General features: G+C 43.2%; 1 protein-coding gene across 4 annotated transcripts in view; it reads left to right on the top strand.

Moving 5' to 3' along the window:
• RBBP8NL (RBBP8 N-terminal like) overlaps positions 1–22,075 on the top strand; it is a 107,575-nt gene that overhangs the window by 68,054 nt on the left and 17,446 nt on the right. For 3 of the 4 annotated variants that reach the window (XM_063959294.1, XM_063959293.1, XM_063959295.1), the window contains exons 3-8: positions 456–498; positions 2,711–2,806; positions 3,006–3,118; positions 11,754–11,826; positions 15,763–15,920; positions 17,313–17,395. In XM_063959294.1, coding sequence (XP_063815364.1) covers positions 456–498; positions 2,711–2,806; positions 3,006–3,118; positions 11,754–11,826; positions 15,763–15,920; positions 17,313–17,395 — 566 coding nt within the window. Of the gene's footprint in view, positions 1–455; positions 499–1,848; positions 1,948–2,710; positions 2,807–3,005; positions 3,119–11,753; positions 11,827–15,762; positions 15,921–17,312; positions 17,396–22,075 lie in introns of those variants that run through there. The other variant, XM_063959296.1, reaches the window with a different exon arrangement.

Consider the following 22,075-nt stretch of genomic DNA (forward strand, 5'->3'; position numbering starts at 1 on the left):
TTCTATTTCTCGTAGTCCGTAGTGGATGCTGGGCGCCCATCCCAAGTGCGGATTGTCTGCAATACTTGTACATAGTTATTGTTACAAAAATCGGGTTATTATTGTTGTGAGCCATCTTTTCAGAGGCTCCGCTGTTATCATGCTGTTAACTGGGTTCAGATCACAGGTTGTACAGTGTGATTGGTGTGGCTGGTAGGAGTCTTACCCGGGATTCAAAATCCTTCCTTATTGTGTACGCTCGTCCGGGCACAGTATCCTAACTGAGGCTTGGAGGAGGGTCATAGGGGGAGGAGCCAGTGCACACCACCTGATCCTAAAGCTTTTACTTTTGTGCCCTGTCTCCTGCGGAGCCGCTATCCCCATGGTCCTGACGGAGTCCCCAGCATCCACTACGGACTACGAGAAATAGAATTATCGGTAAGTAAATTCTTATTTTTTCTCTTGTTTTGTTGTAGGAATGCAGGTAAAACTTACAGACCTGACAATGGAGAAATGCCGGTAAGTACATGGCAGTTGCTACCCTATAGATGTCAGGATTACACTGATATTCTCAGTGTGGGTTTACAATGTGCCACTCCGTGTTCACTGCTCCTACTGAAAAGAGTTCCTGCAAATCTCAAATGAAATTAAAATAATCAATCTAACATAAAGATCACATTGCAAGATAGCAAAGTTAAAAGATGCTGTACTGTTAAATAAAAACACATTTTCTCTGCCTCCTCTTTTATGCCCTCCATATACACCCGTGGTTTGGTTGCTCTCCATTTATAAGAAGTCATTTGAGCCTACATAGTAACATACCTCCCAACATGACCCTCTCCAGGAGGGACACAATGCTCTGCTCCTGGACTTTTCTCTTAATGTATGATTGCCAGCACCTGTGGTGAAACACCTTTCTTATCCATTAACCTGTTCAAAACAGATGCCGGCAATCATACATTAAGAGAAAAGTCCAGGAGCAGAGCATTGTGTCCCTCCTGGAGAGGGCCTTTTTGGAGGTATGTAGTAATACATATATTGGGTAGACCGACATTTTTAAGCCGCTCTCCTGGCTCCCTAACAAGGAAACATGATTGGTGTAACATAGCACATTGTGGGGCAGATTTATTAAGCCTGGTGAAGTGATAAAGTGGAAGGCGATAACGCACCAGCCAATCAGCTCCTAACTTCCATGTTACAGGCTGGGTTTGACAGTTAGAAGTTGACTGGGTGGTCCCTTATCACCTTCCACTTTATCACTTCACCAGGCTTGATACATCTGCCCCTGTATTAGAACCTACCAATAATGCATACAGCTACACTTCCCATACTATTCCTTTAAATTGGGACACTATGAATTACACAGGTTCTGTGGTTAGCTGACTTCAAGCCTGCATGTCAGCTGGTTTTAACCAGCTAGAAAACTTGTGTACTTCATAAGTGTCCTGGTTTAAAGGTATAGTATGGTAAGCCTGCAAACAGCACATCATATATTAAGGAAGTAGCAGACTGGTAAGGAATGTTTAGCTGTCCAACACCATACTTGCCTACCTGACCCTCTCCATGAGGGAGAAAATGCTCTGTTCCTGGAATTTCTTGGTAATGTATGATTGCCATCACCTGTGGTGAGCAAGTTAATTGATAAGAAAGGTGTTTCACCACAGGTGATGGCAATCATACATTACCTCTAGGGCCCGAGCCTTACCCTGCACCCAGCTGCTGAGCCCCGGCGCTGGCACTTTTTACATTACAAGTGTGCTGCTGTACTGCAGCCACACCTGCGCAGCCACACCGGCCGGCTCCGCCTCCCCTGGGTACTAACTAATGCTGGGAGGAGGCGTGGCTGAGTATGCAGGGACATCCCCGGACCATGGCGATGCCTCCTCCCAGTGTCTGTGAGGAGACAGGAGCCAGGCCGGCCAGGCGAGCGGATCTGGCGACAGTGCAGCAGCACACTGGGGCCCCAATGTTGAGTGCTGCTGTGGGGCCCCAAATGAGATAGCTACACCACTGGATGCACACATAGTGCCTGATTCAGATTTGTATTCAAACTCAATGATTTACAAACAACTCTGATGTAGGACCCATTTTGCGTGATCGCTTGCAGTCCCCCCTTAGCTGCAGCATCGATGACATTGTGGCATTTGAGGGCAGATCTGGGGCGGTAACTGGTACCATTTTGTAGGTGTGCTGTGCTCATGGTCTGAGTCATCAGCCGTAGACTTCCTGGACGTGACTGACCAGTTCTGACAGATAACCTGAGTAAGCTTTGGCTTGCACAGACTAGGCAAGCTCTGCGAGTGATCCAATGCTGTGTGTTTGGACGCAGCACTCGGATTGCAGATGCATACAGAAGGCGACTACCGTATTTCCTACAGACGCCTCCTGCTGCATTTGCAATCAGGTCTATGGTGCAATGCTGACTCTTTGAAGAGTGATATTAAAAAGTGTCTTTACATATAGAAATAAGTCAGTGGCTTGTGTGAGAGGGACAGATGTAGTAAGACTTGGAGAGAGATAAATTGCCAACCAATCGGCTCCAAACTCATTTTTCAAACTCAGCCTGAAACAAGTTAGGAGCTGATTGGCTGGTATTTTATCTCTCTCCACTTCATCACTCTCCAATGCTTAGTACACCTCCCCCAGAATGAGGTGGGCAGACAATTATACCAGTGTTGGAGGATGGGAACAGTTGGGACTAGTTATCCAAAGCCTGTCTTCCCCATTTCAGGGACTCACAAAGGATCGAGGAGCTGTTTTCTAAGAATCATTTACTGCGGGAACAGCACAAAGTACTGAACGAAAATATTAAAGTGCTTGAGAACAGGTGAGTACAAGGAATAGAATGAGGTCTTTCAATGCAACAACTAACCTCGCAGTCTAAATAAAACTTTTACATAATAGATTGTTTGTGTAGGGACTTTTGTGTCTAACTTTCTTAATTGTTTGCAAGTTGGTTATTTCTAAATAAGTGATTATAACAAGTCATTTTCATATCTAATGTATATATTTATTTATTTGCTTAGGCTGAGAGCCGGCCTGTGTGACAGGTGCACAGTGACACAAGAACTGGCAAAGAAGAAGCAACAGGAATATGAGAACCGTCATTTTCACAATCTGCAGCAAATCTCTGCTCTCAGTGAGTGCATCCAGAGCATGTTTTCAGTTTACAATGTGGGCCTGAATCAGAGTCGCAAGCTCAGCAGCAGCATCTGCCATATTTTTTACACTGTGCATGTGTCCAAGGTCACCCGAGAAATAGATATGCATCTCTGTGGATCTGTGGGCTATCCACAGTTGAACACAAGATCTCTAATTATGGCTAAATGGATGTAACTGGGCAGCAATGGGACAATTGCATGTAGGATTAGTATATTGTGTGCCTATGTCGACGGTGTGCCGATGGTGATGTCAAAGAATCACTGGTGATATTACAGTGTGCAGACATGCTGATACTAGCATCTGCATATTATCACAGTCATGACTCCGGCAACAGATGCACAGCAGCTTCCACTTCAGAATCAGGCCCAGTGTCTCCTCCCTGATAGTGCACCCAGACCACTCTCCCAGTTCTTTGTCTCACCCCTAAAATAAAATTACTGGAACCCGCAGAGAGTTTTCGGTGAGTTTCAGTTGATACTCTTGTAACACTCACAAATCTGGTGCCGGATTATGGGGTATAAAATGAACCAGGTTCGGTTAAGATCAGAAAGTCAGACCAGACTTTACCCCTCAGACACAATGGGGCTAATTCAGAACTGATCGTAGCTGCAAATTTGTTAACAGTTGGGCAAAACCATGTGCACTGCAGGTGTGACAGATATAACATGTGCAGAGAGAGTTAGATTTGGGTGGGTTATTTTGTTTCTGTGCAGAGTAAACAGTGGCTGCTTTATTTTTCACTGCAATTTAGATTTCAGTTTGAATACACCCCACCCAAATAATATACTCTCTCTGCACATGATATATCTGCCCCCCCCCCCCCCCCCCCCTGCAGTGCGCATGGTTTTGCCCAAATGCTAACAAATTTGCTGCTACAATCAGGTCTAAATTAGGCCCAATGACCACAATACAAAATCCAACTATATTTTATTGTTTCCAGTTGATAAATATTGTAGAGGTTAACTATTTCAAGAGTACGACTGAGCTGTACATGTCCGTTTTAAAATAAAGGACACTTTTGCAGGGGAACACTGCCAATAACAATAACCAATGGTGAAGTGAAGTGGTGAAGAGCGACCCGCTAGATTGAGCCTGCATGCAGGCTCAATCTAGCACCGGCGATAGCGATGCGCTATCGCTGGAGGGCATACACACGGCAGATCCGTGCTTAAAATCTAAGCAATCTAGTCAAATTGCTTAGATTTTAAACATGGATCTCTCCGTGTGTACCCACTTTACGATACTGAATGTCTTTCTGCCATTTCTTGTTTAAAGTCCTTTCACGCCTAGAATTAAAATGATTAAAAACTGATCTTTAAATCTTTCCACCAGCCAACATACGCTACTTACTGGTCATCTTACTTAGGTATAATCCTTGACTCAGAAGTACCCATTGTTTCTCACATCTAGTCTTTATATACTGTATATCCTGTAACATGTAAGAAAAATCTCCAGAAAATGGCAGTATCTCACACAGCTAAAGCGTTAATTCAAAACTGCACAAAAATAACCATTTTTGTCCTCACTTTTTCTTGGTATAATGCTACAAAACTGCACTGAATAGTGGGTATAATCATTCATAAAACAAATTATACATGAAAATACAACAAGTACATACAAGGCTGACAGGAAGATGTGGACATGAGACAGGGGGTAGAGCGTGCCCTGCTCCTGAGAGATTACATATGGAGGGAGATACAGTATATCCATATTGCTCGTCTAAACCATACTTGCCTACCTGACCCTCGCCATGAGGGAGACAATGCTCTGTTCCTGGACTTTCCTGGTAATGTATGATTGCCATCACCTGTGGTGAAACACCTTTCTTATCAATTAACTAGCTCACCACAGGTGATGACAATCATACATTACCAGGAAAGTCCAGGAACAGAGCATTTTCTCCCTCATGGAGAGGATCAGGTTGGCAAGTATGGTCTAAACATTTTCCTAACTCACTCTCTCCATTGCCTCTTATCTTCGCCTATTACTTGCTCATTACTCTTTAATTCCTCCTTTTCCTGGTTACAGAACTTTTTTCTCCCGGACACACCCAGTCTGCGACATTCCCGCCTCAAACAACAAGACTTTCCCCTAGCCTGCAAACCTGCAAGCTTTCCCTGAAAACTCACCTGTTCAGGCAAGCATATCAAATTCCCCAACCACCTTCTTAATCTCCCCAGGCTATTCTACTCAGTTACTACAATTATGGTAATATGGATATGTCACATGTAGATCCAGGAAGTAGTCCAGAGATGAACTCAGTTATGCGAGCAGCTTACTGCAAATTCCAGTGTTTGTACTAAGGACCCTTTTCAGCAGCAGACACTGCTGTGATGTGATTGTATATAACCGTGTCCCGCCATAGTGCGCACATGCAGGATCGGCACTGTGCGGGTCGGAGAGATGCCATTGCTGGTGTGCATTTGCTTGCGGGGCGGCCTTGCTTTGTGTTGGGCGGACCCCAGCATGCGATTGCAGTCAGTTGCAGTTTTGCATTCGCAATTTTTGCAATAGGCGTTTTTTTCTCTATTTCTGGGTGGCAACTATTAGATCACAGTAACTGCCCTTTAGCAAGATAAGTGATACAACCTGAATAGGATCTTAAGGACCTTATTCAGCCTCAGTTGCAGTATTGCTAAATTAACAAAATTGGAACTGCTTGCGATCGCATGCTGTGGGCCATCTAGCACAGGGCAAGGCCGCCCAGCATGTAAATGCCCACCAGCGATGCGATCGCAATTCAATTGTAATTGCATAGCTAAACTAAGGATGTCCCGAAAATGGTGCCAATGTGCCCCCATTTTTGCCACAACGCTGCTTCGCCGACCCAACCGCCACGTAAACGCCTCTGCCTGTCAATCAGGCAGAGGTGATCGCATCTCCTCAGCCCAGGCGTGCGCAGCGCGGTCCCTGCATCTGTGCACTACAGCGGGACCTGGAGGAATGCGATTGTAACACAGCAACTTGTGCTGCTAAATAAGGTCCTAAGGGCATTAAATGTGTGTGGGTCAAAATGCGATTGCATCTCAGGAGGATGTGATCTCATTTTGATTGATAGTGGCGGGTGGCGTTGTGGGGGAGTGGTTCAGTCAACGCAGGTGTGACCGGAGAATTTTCGTGGCGGCTGCATGACATCACAAGCAGCCAGTGCGATGAAGAAAATGGCTGCGGTGCAGCTGCATATGCAGGCGGCATCTGCAGTTCCCTGGTCAGCGATGCAATCGCAATTAGATTGCGATTGCAACGCTGGGTGGCCTTGCCCTGTGCTGGGCGGCCCCCATCATGCAATCGTACTGAGCAGTAGATTCTGCTTTTTAACAGAATCTGCTACTCAATCTGAATAGGGTCCCAAGGTAGCCAGAGCCGGTCCTAACCAATATGATGCCCTAGGCAAGATTTTGGCTGGTTCCCCCTAGCACCGCTGCTAGTTCTGCTTCTGACCCAGTACCCCTTTTCCAGCACCATCACCCATAGCAATCCTCATTTTAATGCTCCTACACCCTATATTTTAAATAGGAACAGTGCGCACATTTGACACACAGCTCAAAAAGGGGTGTGTTCTTGCTGGGAAGGGGCATGGCCACACGATAGCACCCCCAATTCAAATTATGCCACACAGTAGTGCAACTTTATTCACATTTTATCATGCGATAGTGGGCCTAATTCAGATCTGATCACAGCAGCAAACTTGTTAGCTAAAGGGCAAAACCATGTGCACTGCAGGGGGGGGGGCAGATATAACATGTGCTAAGAGAGTTAGATTTGGGTGGGGTGTGTTCAAACTGAAATCTAACTTGCAGTGTAAAAATAAAGTAACCAGTATTTACCCTGCACAGAAACAATATAACCCACCCAAATCTAACTCTGTCTGCACGTTATGTCTGCCCCTCCTGCAGTGGTTTTGCCCATTAGTTAACAAATTTGCGCTGCGATAAGATCTGAATTACCGCCAGTGTCCCTTATTCACGTTACATCACACAGCAGTACCACTTTACCTTATATATGTTACTCCTCACAGTGGTGCCCCTTATTCACATTACATCACACTGAATTGCTCTTTAGTCACGTTACACCACACCCTATTGCTCTTTATTCACATTAGACTACACAGTAGTGCCCTTTCTATACATTATGCCACACAGTAGAGCACCTTATACACATAATGCCACATATTAGTGATGCATTTATACACATAATACCACAGAGTAATGCCCCTTACACATATGACACATATTATTAATGTCCTTATAAACATAATGCACCTTACATATTATGCCAACCTTTATTAATGCCCTTATACACAAAATGTCCCTTACACATGTGCCGCACATTATTAATGCCCTTATACACATGAGGATACACATAATGTCCCTTTCACATATGCCACACATTATTAGTGCACTTATACACATTTACACATATTATTAGTGCACTTATACACATAGTGCCCCTTACACATATGCCACCCATTATTAATGCATTTATACACATGATACACATAATGCCCCTTACACATGCCGAACACTACTGCACAACCAACACACCCGCACACACCAATCACATGTAACTCTGGCTCTGCTTGGATACAGATCTGTCCTGGCGTGAGTCAGCTGGCAGCTCTGGTAACGCCTTTTTTTATGAAATGCGCTTATTTGCATTACTATGTGGCTAGGAGGCACAAGCAGCTTCTTCTGATTAAAATGATATCGTCATGCCTATATTCTGTGTGTGACTGTGACTGTATCTACATACGAAATGCTACGTTACAGTGATTTCCAGGAATACACTGTAATGTAGCATTTTGTATGTAGATACAGTCGCAGTCACACACAGAATATAGGCATGACGATATCATTTTAATCAGCAGAAGCTGTTTGTGCCCCTAGGCATACCAAATGCGTTAGGCATTTGCCTAGTTTGTCTATGCCTAGGGACGGCGCTGAAGGTAGCATTATGTACTGCATTTTGGAGCAATAAGTGAAATGCTTCCAGCTGTATATAGCATTCTGTTTAAACTTTATGTTTACACAACTTCCAGCAGTAATAGAAATGAAGCTTGTTTTCATTCTGGAAAAGCTCTGTGGCCCAATGCAATCATGTAGCATATCTACATATTTGCCCAAACAACTCCCTCTTATGATTATTTGGCGTGCAAAGCTGCTATTTTGTATTTGCATTGCCCCAAATGGATGTGGTATGTTAGATCGACATTGTTGAAATGTCGACATGCAGCATGTCAGTGTGATTAGCATGTCAACATTAATCATGTCTACACGGATAGTGTAACGCCACTAGCATTTAATATGCTTAAAATCCATCTTATACTTTAAGAGTTTCTGACCAAATTAGCATAAATTGTAAAAAACAATATTTACGTGCATAATGGATTTGCTTATTAAACAAATTGTGTATTTATGAATTAGGCAATGTACAGCTATGTTGCGGCAGTAAACTGCATCCTGCTCTAAATGAGCCCCAAATTGTCACTTATCAGAGTTCCGAATACATCTATGGCTGAAAATAAGTCCACTCATTACCATACTAGACCAGACCATGTTTCTGAAGGCACCTTCCTTCAAACAAATGAAATAATAACAAGCTACTTTGTATTGGATACAAACAATTATACAAGAAAACTTACATAACAATTATAATCTATATAAGAAAGATCAAAGAGCTCAGCCTCACCTGAAAATAGTTGTCATACAACTCCTGTTGTTACATACATTGTTTGTTGTTCTATAACCAGAAGTGTAGGACTGGTGCCACTTGGCAGGGCCACACCATCGCTGCCATAGTGACAGCTTATGGTGGTGCCAGGCATGCCCTTAGGACGTGATTGTAAGAATACAAGCTCTATATAGACAGGGCCCACCAAACATGGCTTTTCAAAGTCCCTACATTTTCTTAGAAGCTAGATACTGTATATGGCTTAATATTTATAATATACATAGGTTCCTCTTTCTGGAAAATGTTGGCAGCAGAAAATGGCAGGCAACTTCCGAAGCGTGTGGGCCAAATACTAAGTACTTACTGATAGTAGTAGTGAATGTTAAATACCATTAGTAAGTTAATATGGGAATGATTGCGAGCTTAGCAAGGAATTATGGTTCTGGAGCTGGGTTCTCCTGTAGGATAGATATGATGACTATTTATGCTCCTGAAACCTTGTAGCAAAATCTATTGACCAGTAATAATAAGGAGTTAGATACATGTAGTTATACAAAGTGGCATGCATTGAGTAAGTTCCATCAAGCTCTCAGTGCCAGACTTCATTTATTGAAACTAGAATAGTTCAGACATGCAATTTCCCTCCTGCCCCATACTTACATTTTACAACTCATGGATTTAAACACAAATGTGCGCATCTTGTACAGTGCACCATGGAAGCCAAGATCTTAAGTTTTATTTCATTAATATTTGACTTGGTTTACAGAGGGACTGCCTGTAGTTTTCAAAAGCAATTAAGGAAAATTAGAAAATGCTAAATTCCCCTTGCGCAATGCAAAGCAATTTTGGATCTGCCAAGTGCCACAACATATGCAAGGGGTAGTAGAACTATTCCATGGTGCATGAGTTACAAATGGACACAATGAAACAGAGTGGAGACATTGGGAGGAGTAAAGAGGTTATTGTTAAGGAGTGCTGAGACCATTACATAAGATGTGTATGTAAATGTGTGTGTGAGGAGTGGTGGAATTTTTATTGTCATTTCTTGCTTTGTACAGGTGAGCACAGTCATTTCCGTTGTTCACAAGGACTTGTACCAGCTCAGAGCTGGCTGAAACGGGGTCTTGTTCTGTATTTTAAAAAATCCTATTATTTTAGACGAGAAACAGAAGAGTTTATTTTCTCTACACATTGAGGCGCACTTCTAGTTTAAACCTCGAGATAGGCTGTGTCACGATCCATGCAGTTTCTCCTCCATGCCTGGGGTGGCGCTCTCTGCTCTGGTGCTCAGCACTCTCTGCTCTGTATCTGCAGCTTGGTAATTAGCTGTTACCACAGCTGTGAGCAGCACCTGAACTCACTATATAGGCCAGCCACACAGGCTCCCAGTTGCCAGTTCGTGTCAAGGTTGTCTCAGTTCCTGGTCCTGGTTATGCTGGTCTCTACTGCTGAAATCACCCATAGTACTGCCAGGCTCCAACAGCTATCCTGTGTAGCTACTCTGCTACAGTGCAATCCTGTTATCCTGCTATGTTGCATACTCTACCACAGTGCTATCCTGTGATCCTGCTACAGTGCAATCCTGTTATCCTGGTATGTTGCATACTCTACCACAGTGCTATCCTGTGATCCTGCTACAGTGCAATCCTGTTATCCTGCTACGTTGCATACTCTACCACAGTGCTATCCTGTGATCCTGCTACAGTGCAATCCTGTTATCCTGCTATGTTGCATACTCTACCACAGTGCTACCCTGTGATCCTGCTACAGTGCAATCCTGTTATGTTGCATACTCTACCACAGTGCTATCCTGTGATCCTGCTACAGTGCAATCCTGTTATCCTGCTACACTGCATACTCTACCACAGTGCTATCCTGTGATCCTGCTACAGTGCAATCCTGTTATCCTGCTATGTTGCATACTCTACCACAGTGCTACCCTGTGATCCTGCTACAGTGCAATCCTGCTACGTTGCATACTCTACCACAGTGCTATCCTGTGATCCTTCTACAGTGCGATCCTGTTATCCTGCTACGTTGTATACTCTACCACAGTGCTATCCTGTGATCCTGCTACAGTGCGATCCTGTTATCCTGCTACGTTGCATACTCTACCACAGTGCTATCCTGCTACAGTGCGATCCTGTTATCCTGCTACGTTGCATACTCTACCACAGTGCTATCCTGTGATCCTACTACAGTACAATCCTGTTATCCTGGTATGTTGCATACTCTACCACAGTGCTATCCTGAGTTCCTGCTACAGTGCAATCCTGTTATCCTGGTATGTTGCATACTCTACCACAGTGCAATCCTGCAACCCTGCATTCTCTGCTCAAGTGGATCCTGCTACGGTGCTAACCTTCTACAGTAACCCTGCATTCTCTGCTCAAGTGCATCCTGCTATGGTGCTATATCGGCTACAGAACAATCCTATTACAAGTGCCTTCACAGTCCACAGTGTCTCAAGTGTTTCCACAGTCTACACCGTTTTCATGTAATCAGTCTCCTGGCATCCCGTGTCCCCTCAGTTCCCAGCATCACAAGTGTGTTTCCAATCCCAGTATCACAAGCGTGTTCCCAAGTATCCAGTATTGCCAAGTACTTCCCAGACTCCCAACATTGCAAGTGCAATTCCAGTTCTCCCTTTCATTTTGTGTTCTCTAATCACTCCTGATTTATACTTATTGTTTACAGTTGTACACTGCTTTACCCTGTATGAATAAACTTACTATTGTACCGTTAAAATCAGTCCCTGTGAATATGTTCATACAGAGGGAATTCCAAACAGATTCTGACAGGCTGTAAGAATGCACTTTGACATAAAGTGTTTTTTGTTGTGTATTGGGTTTGATAGTAAATGTCATGAATGAATCTAAAATTATCAGAAATGTTCAGGGACTTAAGAACGCTCATGTAACTTTGTGTTTTCTCTTTGGCAGCCAATGAAATAAATTTGTTGAAGGAAGAAAACAAGTCTCTCCTTGAGGAGCTGAAGAAAATCAAATGCTTGGAGTAAGTGCAGGTTCTTTCCAATACCATTTTCATCCTAACCCTCTGTCACATGCTCACTTCTGTGTCACACCCCTGTCTGTCTGCTCCTCCCATTCAGAATGTAAGCTCTCATGAGCAGGGCCCTCTCCACTCATGTGCTTTCCCTTTCTTAGACCATTTTCTACTCCATACTCCCTACAATGGCACATAGCCCTCCATCTCTGCCACCCTGGTGATTATTCAGTGTCCTGTCCCCTGATGCAGCAATTTTATATACCATGTACTTGTCCTACATTGTCTTGTACTGTAAGTCATTATTTTGTCTTGCTCATTTGTGTATGCACTTTGTTAAGCGCTGCAGAAACCTTGTGGCTCCATATAAGTAAAGATGATGATGATGATGATGATGATAATAATAATATTTAAATGAAAATAGTAGTTATATTGAGAAATTCCTCTGGTTATAGGTCTTTTTCTCCCCCACAAAAAGATCTGAATTCTCTGGCTGAGCAAAGGAGCCTGAAACTCATCCAACCTAATACTTATGATGGATAGAATTTTGTACCTTCGAGTTGTATTTTTTTGGGGAAAACGCCTTATTATTTTCATTTATGTAATAAAACATTCCAACACAAAACATGGACACAACTAATAAATACAGTCTTACTGTCCCCTGATTCTCATGAGCGCTTAAAGATATATATCTTTCTTTATTTCTTTCTATCTATCTATCTATCTATCTATCTATCTATCTAAAAAAAAAGTAAAAATATGTATGTTTGTTGGTCATAGGGTCATACATGGCTTAATGGATCTGGACCAAACTTGGTACACAAACCCTTCATTATCCAATTTAAAATACTGGCAGGGTTTAAACTAAAAAAATCCATTCCTTTCAGGACCAGTGATACGTATATATAACATTCATTGGTCTGTTTGTTTTTGTTTGTTTGTCTGTCCAGTTATGCATTCGGACACCCCTGCATCAATTGGGATGACACCAATGCGAGGTGGTCTAGTTGGATCCTTGCCAGTTTATAGGGGGGTTAGGGTCCCGATTGGACCTCACGGCGGAATGCGCCTGGAAGAACTTTGACCCAGGGAGCCTGTTCTGGTGCTTCCACTGGATGTATTTGGAAGAAAAATTCACAGATTGGTAACATTGGATACCAGAAGACATACTAGGGGGTTGGTGTCAATCAGACCTCACGGCGGCATGTGCAGGGAAGAACTTTGACCCAGGGAGCCAGTTCTGAGCCTTCCACTGGATGGATTTAGAAGAAAAATTCACAGAGGGGTCACTTTGGATACCAGAAGATGTACTGGGGGGTTGGGTCGGTTGGACCTCCTGTTGGTGTACGCTGGGCAGGTCTTTGACCCAGGGAGCCTGTTCTGGGTCTGCGACTGGTTGGATTTGGAAGAAAACTTCACAGAGTGATGTTCCTAGATGTTCCTACCGCTTAATTGGAGTCCACTTGTGGTAAATTAAGTTGATTGGACATGATTTGGAAAGGCACACACCTGTCTATATAAGGTCCCACACTTGACAGTGCATGTCTGAGCACAAACCAAGCATGAAGTCAAAGGGATTGTCTGTAGACCTCTGAGACAGGATTGCCTCAAGGCACAAATCTGGGGAAGGGTACAGAAAAATATCTGCTGCTTTGAAGGCCCCAATGGCCTCCATCATCCATAAATGGAAGAAGTTCGGAACCACCAGGACTCTTCCTAGAGCTGGCCGGCAGGGCCGGTTCTAGACCTTGTGGCTCCCATGGCGAAAGTTTCTTTTGGCGCCCCCCCCAGGTGAAATATAGTTTGTGCGCGCCACAGGCGCGTGCCAAAAATAGGGGTGTGGCTTTATAGGGAAGGGGCGTGGTCGGTTTTGCTCCCTGTAGTTTTGCCCTGAGTAGCTGTTGTGCCCCAGTAGCTGTTGCGCCCCCAGTACTGCACCCTCAGTAGTTGTGTCCCCAGTAGCTGCTGTGCCCCTTGCAGCTGTGCGCCCAGTACTGCGCCCTCATTATTTGTGCCCCAGTAGCTGCTGTGCCCCCAGTACTGCGCCCTCATTAGTTGTGCCCCCATTAGTTGTTGTTCTCCCTGCAGCTGTGCCCCCAGTACTGCGCCTTCATTAGTTTTGCCCCCAGTAGCTGTTGTGCCCCCATTAGTTTTGCCCTCTGTAGTTTTGCCCCCATTACTCTGCCCACCAGTAGCTGTGCCCCTAGTAAAAAAAAAAAAATCAAGAATACTCACCAGCCCCTTCCTGTTTCCCGACCACTGCTGCCGTCCGTGTTCCGGCGCCGCTCCTCGGATCCATAGGAGCGCATAGACACTAGAGGTCAATTATGACCCCTAGCGTCTATGACTGTCCTAAACCGCTGTGCGGTGCGCAGTGACGTCAGGCACACCGCACGGCAGGCTCCAGTAGCAGGGAAAGGTCCTCTCTAGTTTCCCTTCACGGAGAGGACCTTTTTCTAACCACCGCCGCCATCCCCGTCTGGACACAGTAGCGGCTCTTGCCACGCCGGCGGCGCCCTTGGGACAGCGGCGCCCTGGGCAAAACTACTGCTTGCCCGTGGCAAGAGCCACTACTGCTGGCCGGACATTTAAACTGAGCGATCGGGCGAGAAGGGCCCTAGTCAGGGAGATGTCCAAGAACCTGATGGTCACTCTGTCAGGAGCTACAGCATTCCTCTGTGGATAGAGGAGAACCTTCCAGAAGGACGACCATCTCTGCAGCAATCCACCAATCAGGCCTGTATGGTAGAGTGGCCAGACGGAAGCCACTCCTTAGTAAAAAGCACATGGCAGCCCACCTGGAGTTTGCCAAAATGCACCTGAAGGACTCTCAGACCATGAGAAACAAAATTCTCTGGTCTGATGAGACAAATATTGAACTCTTTGGTGTGAATGCCGGGCATCATGTTTGGAGGAAACCTAGCACTGCACATGACCAGGCCAATACCATCCCTACAGTGAAGCATGGTAGTGGTAGCATCATGCTGTGGGGATGTTTATTCAGCGGCAGGAACTAGGAGACTAGTTAGGATAAAGGGAAAGATGAATACAGCAATGTACAGAGACATCCTGGATGAAAACCTGCTTCAGAGCGCTCTTGACCTCAGACTGGGGCGACGGTTCATATTTAAGCCGACCCTAAGCACACAGCCAAGATGTTAAAGGAGTGGCTTCAGGACAGCTCTGTGGATGTCCTTGAGTGGCCCAGCCAGAGCCCAGACTTGAATCCGGTTGAACATCTTTGGAGAGATCTGAAAATGGTTGTGCACCGACACTTCCCATCCAACCTGATGGAGCTTGAGAGGTGCTACAAAGAGGAATGGGTGAAACTGCCCAAAGATAGGTGTGCCAAGCTTGTAGCATCATATTCAAAAATACTTGAGGCTGTAATTGCTGCCAAAGGTGCATCAACAAAGTATTGAGCAAAGGCTGTGAATACTTATGTACATGTGATTTCTTAGTTTTTTATATTTAATAAATTTGCAAAAATCTCAAACACTTTTTTCACATTGTCATTATGGGGTATTGTGTGTCGAATTTTGAGGGGAAAATATGAATTTATTCCATTTTGGAATAAGGCTGTAACATAACAAAATTTGGAAAAAGTGAAGCGCTGTGAATACTTTCCGGATGCACTGTATGCAGGAGCTGATGTTATGCTGTATAGACAAATTAACTGTTTTATTGTGATTATGTAAAATAGTTTCCTTTGTAGAACGGACCTATTATTGGCAGTTTTATTCTGATTAACATAATTGACAGTATAATGTTTCGGTGAGGTGCACACTTAAGAAAGATAAATTAACTTTTCTGCTTGACAGAAATTTTATTTGAACGACTTAGATCGAGTTTGGTACATATACATAAATTTATATACACAATCCTGGGAACTTGCCCCTACACAGTTTAATTAGAGTTTAAATTGCTTTGTATTTGTCTCTGTAGTGAGAGGAACAGATCCAGAAGTAACACACCTGAAAATAAGTCCACTACAGATGGACAGCACCCTGTAATCTCTCCTGCAAATCAGAAAAACAGCACAGAAAAACCAAGCAAACATGGGGAGACCCCAGAAAATGTGTCCATTCATCAGATGTCAGAAGGTCAGTCACACTTTGGCAATCCTACATCAATGGGAAATATAATAACCTTCTCCTTCTAGCTCTCTGATTGTTCTTATTTTCCAATTTTGATAAATAAGCCTTTCTATTGTTGCTTATCACATCATTACACAATCTTTTTTCACCCAATTTAAAATCAACATATTGCAGGAGCAGTTGGGTAATATTAAACACCCATGCTGGGTGCACACTAGGCGATATATCGGCCGTTTAATCTCGAACAGTGAGTCGGCAGGTGTAGGCAAGCATTCTGTTCATATCGCATTGGCTGGCCAGCACAGCCGATGGCTGGTATATCTACAGATATATCTGCGCATCTAGCTGTTGTACATGCGGTCCACCATTCTTTGCTGAAAATAATCTGCAAATTGCTGGTACAACTACATATCGAATGTATGGGCACATATTGGTGGATGGGTTGAATCATTTAATTTGAGTAAAAAATGCAAATTGGGCCCCATAAGCCTGTGGATCTTCTGAACTAGCACCCCCAAAACCTAACTATCCTTAAGGCAGGTCAGTGTGTCACCTATACCTCATATTTGCCCTTGTAACCAAACAAATTAAAGATTTTAGTTGGGGAGACTCAACAAAATCTAGGAACTGAAGTGAATGGAATCCAGAAGCCTATCCTTTGGAAATTCATTGTCCAATGAGTATAAGCGTGCCACCATGTACCAGTGATGTGTTACATGCTTTTATATGTGAATGTTTGTGAGTGCAATTTTTAAATAATTAAATGTAATACCCTATCCTTGGGTGTCTGCACTATTGCGTTCCATTTTTTTCTATTAGTTCATGTTTTTATATACCAATCTGGTTGGAACGATTCTGAGAGATTCATTCAATTCTACACCAAAGTAGATTAAAATGACTGTGGCATTGTGAATATACCTCCAAAGATCCATCCAATAGGGGAGGCTCATTACTGCATTACCCAGGATTTTATGCTAAGGGTGAACATTTATATGTGTATTCATGGTAACAGGTGTATGCGAAATTACACATTTGATTTCTTTTTTATATATATATATATATATATATATAATATATATATATATATATATATATATATATATATATATATATATATATATAATGTGTACAAACTGGAAAAACGTTCAATGGAGAATGCAATATGAATAAAATGATGGTGGTAATAAAATTATGACTAAAATTTTATGTATTACAATCAATAATACAGGGAGTACGGAATTGTAGAATAGTTGCATTATATATTGTCATTGTACCTGGGTAAGAATTTGAAGATGAGGGAGGATCATAAAAAAAGAAAAGGTGGTAAAAAAAAATGTGCCAACCAATAAATGAGTGGGTAATTTGCACAGAATGACAGATATGCATGTTCTACTACAGAAACGTATGCAGCTGTGTTAAGACTGTCTCCAGCAGTGAAGCATTTGCAGACGATCGGTAATGAAGCTCACCAGGTTGACATGGTATGTTATTTGTGAAGTGTATAAATATTTTTTTTATTGTAAGATTGGTAAGATGAGACGTAATAAGCCCCAATGAATGGGAGAGGCATTCCTTCTAGTAGTCCTTTTTATACAAAATGTTATAAGGAAATGGGTGGGTCTATAATAATATAAAGTGGGAATTGTTTGTGTAAGCATTGGAGCTGGCTGGTTTGGGGTTGTGGTCTGTGCAGGCCTATGGCTACAATTTACTGTGTCCTAATGTTAGTATGATCAGTTTTTGAAAAGTCGGAAAATACAACATTCATACATTACTCACAATATGGCTTGCCCATTCTCTCTCACTGCTCTTGATAGTGGGTATGGTTCATTAGGTCAACCCCAAAAGGTCGATTTTCACAAGGTCAAAATGAGAGAGAGGTCGACACCTGGTTGACATGAGTTTTTTAGGTTTTTGGGGTGTAGGCTTTTAACTTTTAGCATATAGACCTCCAGTTATTTCCCTGCATCCCTTGCATGGGAGTGAACTTTGGGTTACCGTTACCAGTCGTAGTCCACGTGGATATTAAAGTATGGAAAATCTCTAAAAATAAAAAAAATTTGAAAAACTCATGTCGACCATATAATTTGTTGACCATTGCCATGTCGACCTTTTGACCATGTCGTCCTTTTGACCATGTTGACCAATAGTGGTCATCCTATTCACTGTCAACCTTTTTACTGTTGACCTAAAGACCGAATACCTGATATGTAGTACATATTAAGAGCAGTGAGATAGAGTGGGCAAGACGTATTGTTAATGGAGGCTATCACGTGGAATCCAGCCAACCTTATTTACATGTACACACCTACCTCTCTACTTCCTCTCCTGAACTGAAATACTAGGTCTGTCTGCAATAAGTTGGTCTCTATTAACAATCTCTTCATATCTTAATACCTTGCCATCACCAAAATCTGTCTCTACTCCTTCAAAATCACTGCAGTTCTATCTTACCTTCTTCTACATCCTCAGACATGGAGGCTGAAGGGTGGCAGTGTGGGCATCCTACTTTCTCCATGCTGCAACAAACAGGTCATTACCCTGAATATCTCTTGCCATCTTCTCCTCTGAGATTCACTACTTTCATCTTTTCTATCCAGTCTGCTTTTGGGTTGCAATCATCTACCATCCCCTTGGTTCTGTCTCCCAACTTCTTGATACACAAAGTTTGCTCTCTGGCTCCCTACAACTTACCTTCTGGCATACACTTTCATCCTTGCTTATTGATAATGACAAAGACATTTCTGCCAAACGTCTCTCACTCTCTATTTCCCTTGGCCTCTCCCAGTAGACTTCCTCTACCTCCCACTGTATTGGTTATGCCCTTGATTTTACCTTCGCTCACCTCTACAATTTTTCCAACTCACCCTTCCTGACCACAACCTCATTTCCTTCAGGCCCCTTCTTGCATACTGGACCTCATACACATATATATATATATATATATATATATATATATATATATATATATAAATATATATATATATATATATATATATATATATATACACAGAGCAGCAGCAGCCGGCACTCCAACAACGGAATTACAGATGCTCAGGTGCCAGAACCAATAATGCATAAAAATCCAACAATGAACGGCACTCAGAGACAGCAATATAACTGAACTTGTATTCCATAAAGACAGTCAACGTTTCGGGGTTCAAAACCCCGTCGTCAGGACCAATAGACAGCAGTACAGTGACAATAACCACCACTTACCCTCCTATATACCCGAGTCACACTGGCGCCGCCGACCGCCTCGTGCACGCCCGCATCTCCAGACCCGCTTCCGCGTACGTCACCCGACATCTGCTTCCGGCGCCGGCCATTACCTAGGGAACCACGTATTGCGTTTCACCTGGTCTCCGACTGCGTTCCAAAAGCAGGAAGGGATGCAGGCCGGACCCACGGGGGAGGGAGGGCTGTGGACGAGAAAAGACAGCTACGTCAGTGGGACATAATTACAACAACACCTATAATAATCATGAAAAACAAAACGACAAATACATATATGTAAAAAGGACAATAGAGCCCGCAGAAAAAACATGCAATGTAAATATAATACACACTAAACTGTGCAGAAAAGAAACACGCTATAAAAGCGTGTTCCAATTAATTTTTTCATTCAGACCTCCCGAGGCACAGGTACCCAGTCTCATAATCCATCTAGTTTCTTTGACTAAGAGGGACTTTGCACGATCACCACCCCTCAAACTGAGAGGCACATGATCAATCATAAAGTACCGGAGGGACTCAAGAGTATGTCCAGCACATTTAAAATGTTTTGCTACCGGCTGATCTATGGGTTTTCCCTCAAGAATGAGCTTGATGGCTGATCTATGTGCCGCCATCCTTTCTGAAAACTTACGAGTGGTCTGACCCACATACATTAACCCACAAGGACAAATAATGATATATACTACAAAGGAGGTGGAGCAGGTTAACACAAATCTAATATCATAAGTTTTGTTGCAGTGGGGGTGTTTAAAGGATTTACAATTCATCATCAACTTACACGTAGCACACCCACTACATCGATAACACCCAAATGGTTTGTAGTAGACATTAGGGGGTCTGGGAATACCCATGCCTGTAATGTCCGTTCTAACAATTCTATCCTTGATGTTGCGTCCACGACGGAAAGACATCAAGGGGGTAGTATGATGGAAAACTTTAAGCTCAGGATCGGAAGACACAATCAGCCAAAGAGCCTTAGTAGCTCTACTAATCCCTACACTGGAGGAAGTAAAGTCACTAGGGAAAGGAATCCTATTCTTAAGATGTCTACTGGTAGGTTCCAAGAGAGATTGACGAGACATACCGAATACTTCCTCTTTTTGTGCTTTAAGTAGATTAAGGTCATAACCATGAGATGCAAAATTCCGAACCAGCATATCAAGCTCTTCAGGAATTTTGGAAGGATCAGACGCGATCCGAGCTATCCTCATCATTTGGGAGCATGGAAGCCCTTTCTTAAGGGGCCCAGGGTGATGGCTAGACGCTAATAAAAGGGTGTTACGGTCGGCGGGTTTATGAAAAACCTCTGTAGACAAACATCCATTCTCAAGATGAATCTTTACATCGAGAAAATGTGTGGGTAAATTTAATGGAAGAATCAGATTCATTAGTTCTGTCTATAAGATCAACAAGAGAATCCTTCCCCCCCACCCCACAACAAAAAAATATCATGTATATAGCGACAATATAACAAAATATTGTCGCTAATCTCAGGATTGGAAAAGAAAATTTGATGTTCCTGCTCAAACATAAAAATGTTGGCGTACGATGGGGCCACAGGGGACCCCATCGCACACCCTCTTAACTGTAGAAAAAAAGATCCATCAAACAAAAAATAATTTACAGTTAAGAGGGTGTGCGATGGGGTCCCCTATATATATACACACACACATATACATATATATATATATATGCACACATATACATATATATATATATATATATATATATATACACACACATATACATATATATATATATATATATATATATATATACACACACACACACACACACACACACCCCCCTCCTGATGCTCTCAACCGTGCCACTTTCCTCACTTAAACCATTCCTCTCTCATATATGATCCCTTCACTGTGGAGAACCCTTTCCTTCTGTAAACCATATACTCCACTGGCCTCCATGAAAGAGTTATTTCTGGGTTAACTTCTTAACTGTCCAAACATTCATTGTCTGTTTCTACCTCTAACTCCTCCTCAACTCCTCTCCCCCTCAGCTGTCTGCTCTTCTGTCTGTACACATCATCCTTGGTGAACTAACTGCTATGGGGCCTCTGATGTTTCACCTTCTCCCCTCTCTGTTTACATGTGTCTCTAAGCTCCCAATAATATCTTACGCTCGTCATCTTCCCTACAGTGCCTCACGTCCAAGGTTATCTACCTCCTCCATGGACAATACTTTCTACTGTTTCTAATGTCCCCTGCCTGAGTGTCATCCTTCACTCTTCCCCCTACTTCACTCCGCACATCCAGTGCCTCTTGACCACCTCTCTCTACTTCAAGTCATTCTCAAAGCCGTAGCAAGACTCATTTTCCCTGCCAACACTGCCTCTCCATTCCCTATAGAAAGCCTTCAGCACCCCACCTCTACATCTCTAGCCTAATCTCTCCATACTTCCTCCCACCCTTTTGTTTCTGCCAATGACTGGCCCCTCAACTCTCCACTCCATGCCAATGGAACACACTCCCACATGTAATCAGACTCTCAGCCAGCCTCTAATTCTTCAAAAGCTAAAAACTCTCCTGTTCATCAATGACTACAAACAACTTCCTAAGTCCACTCCCACTGGCCAGGCCTCTCCACAGCCACATTGTAACTCTGGGCCTAATTCAGAGGTGGATGCAGTGTCGATGTTTGCGCAGTTCAGTGGGGGTTTTTTTGTACTCTACTTGTGTAACAGTCATACTGCACACACGCCACGATTGATTAGCAATGGTGGATGCAGTAAAGATTTATTTGCAAAGTAAGGCAGTGACTTTTTGTGTGCGGAAATGAGGGTTGGCTTAAAAATACAGTCATCATGTCCATTTCAGGGGCATGTCTGATTCTGCAGCTGCATATTCGTATGCATTTGTAAAGGCTCCAGCAGCTTACCTGCATCGGATATTCTGAGCAATCATAAG

Source organism: Pseudophryne corroboree, chromosome 3, assembly GCF_028390025.1.
Source record: "Pseudophryne corroboree isolate aPseCor3 chromosome 3, aPseCor3.hap2, whole genome shotgun sequence".
Lineage (NCBI taxonomy): Eukaryota > Metazoa > Chordata > Amphibia > Anura > Myobatrachidae > Pseudophryne > Pseudophryne corroboree.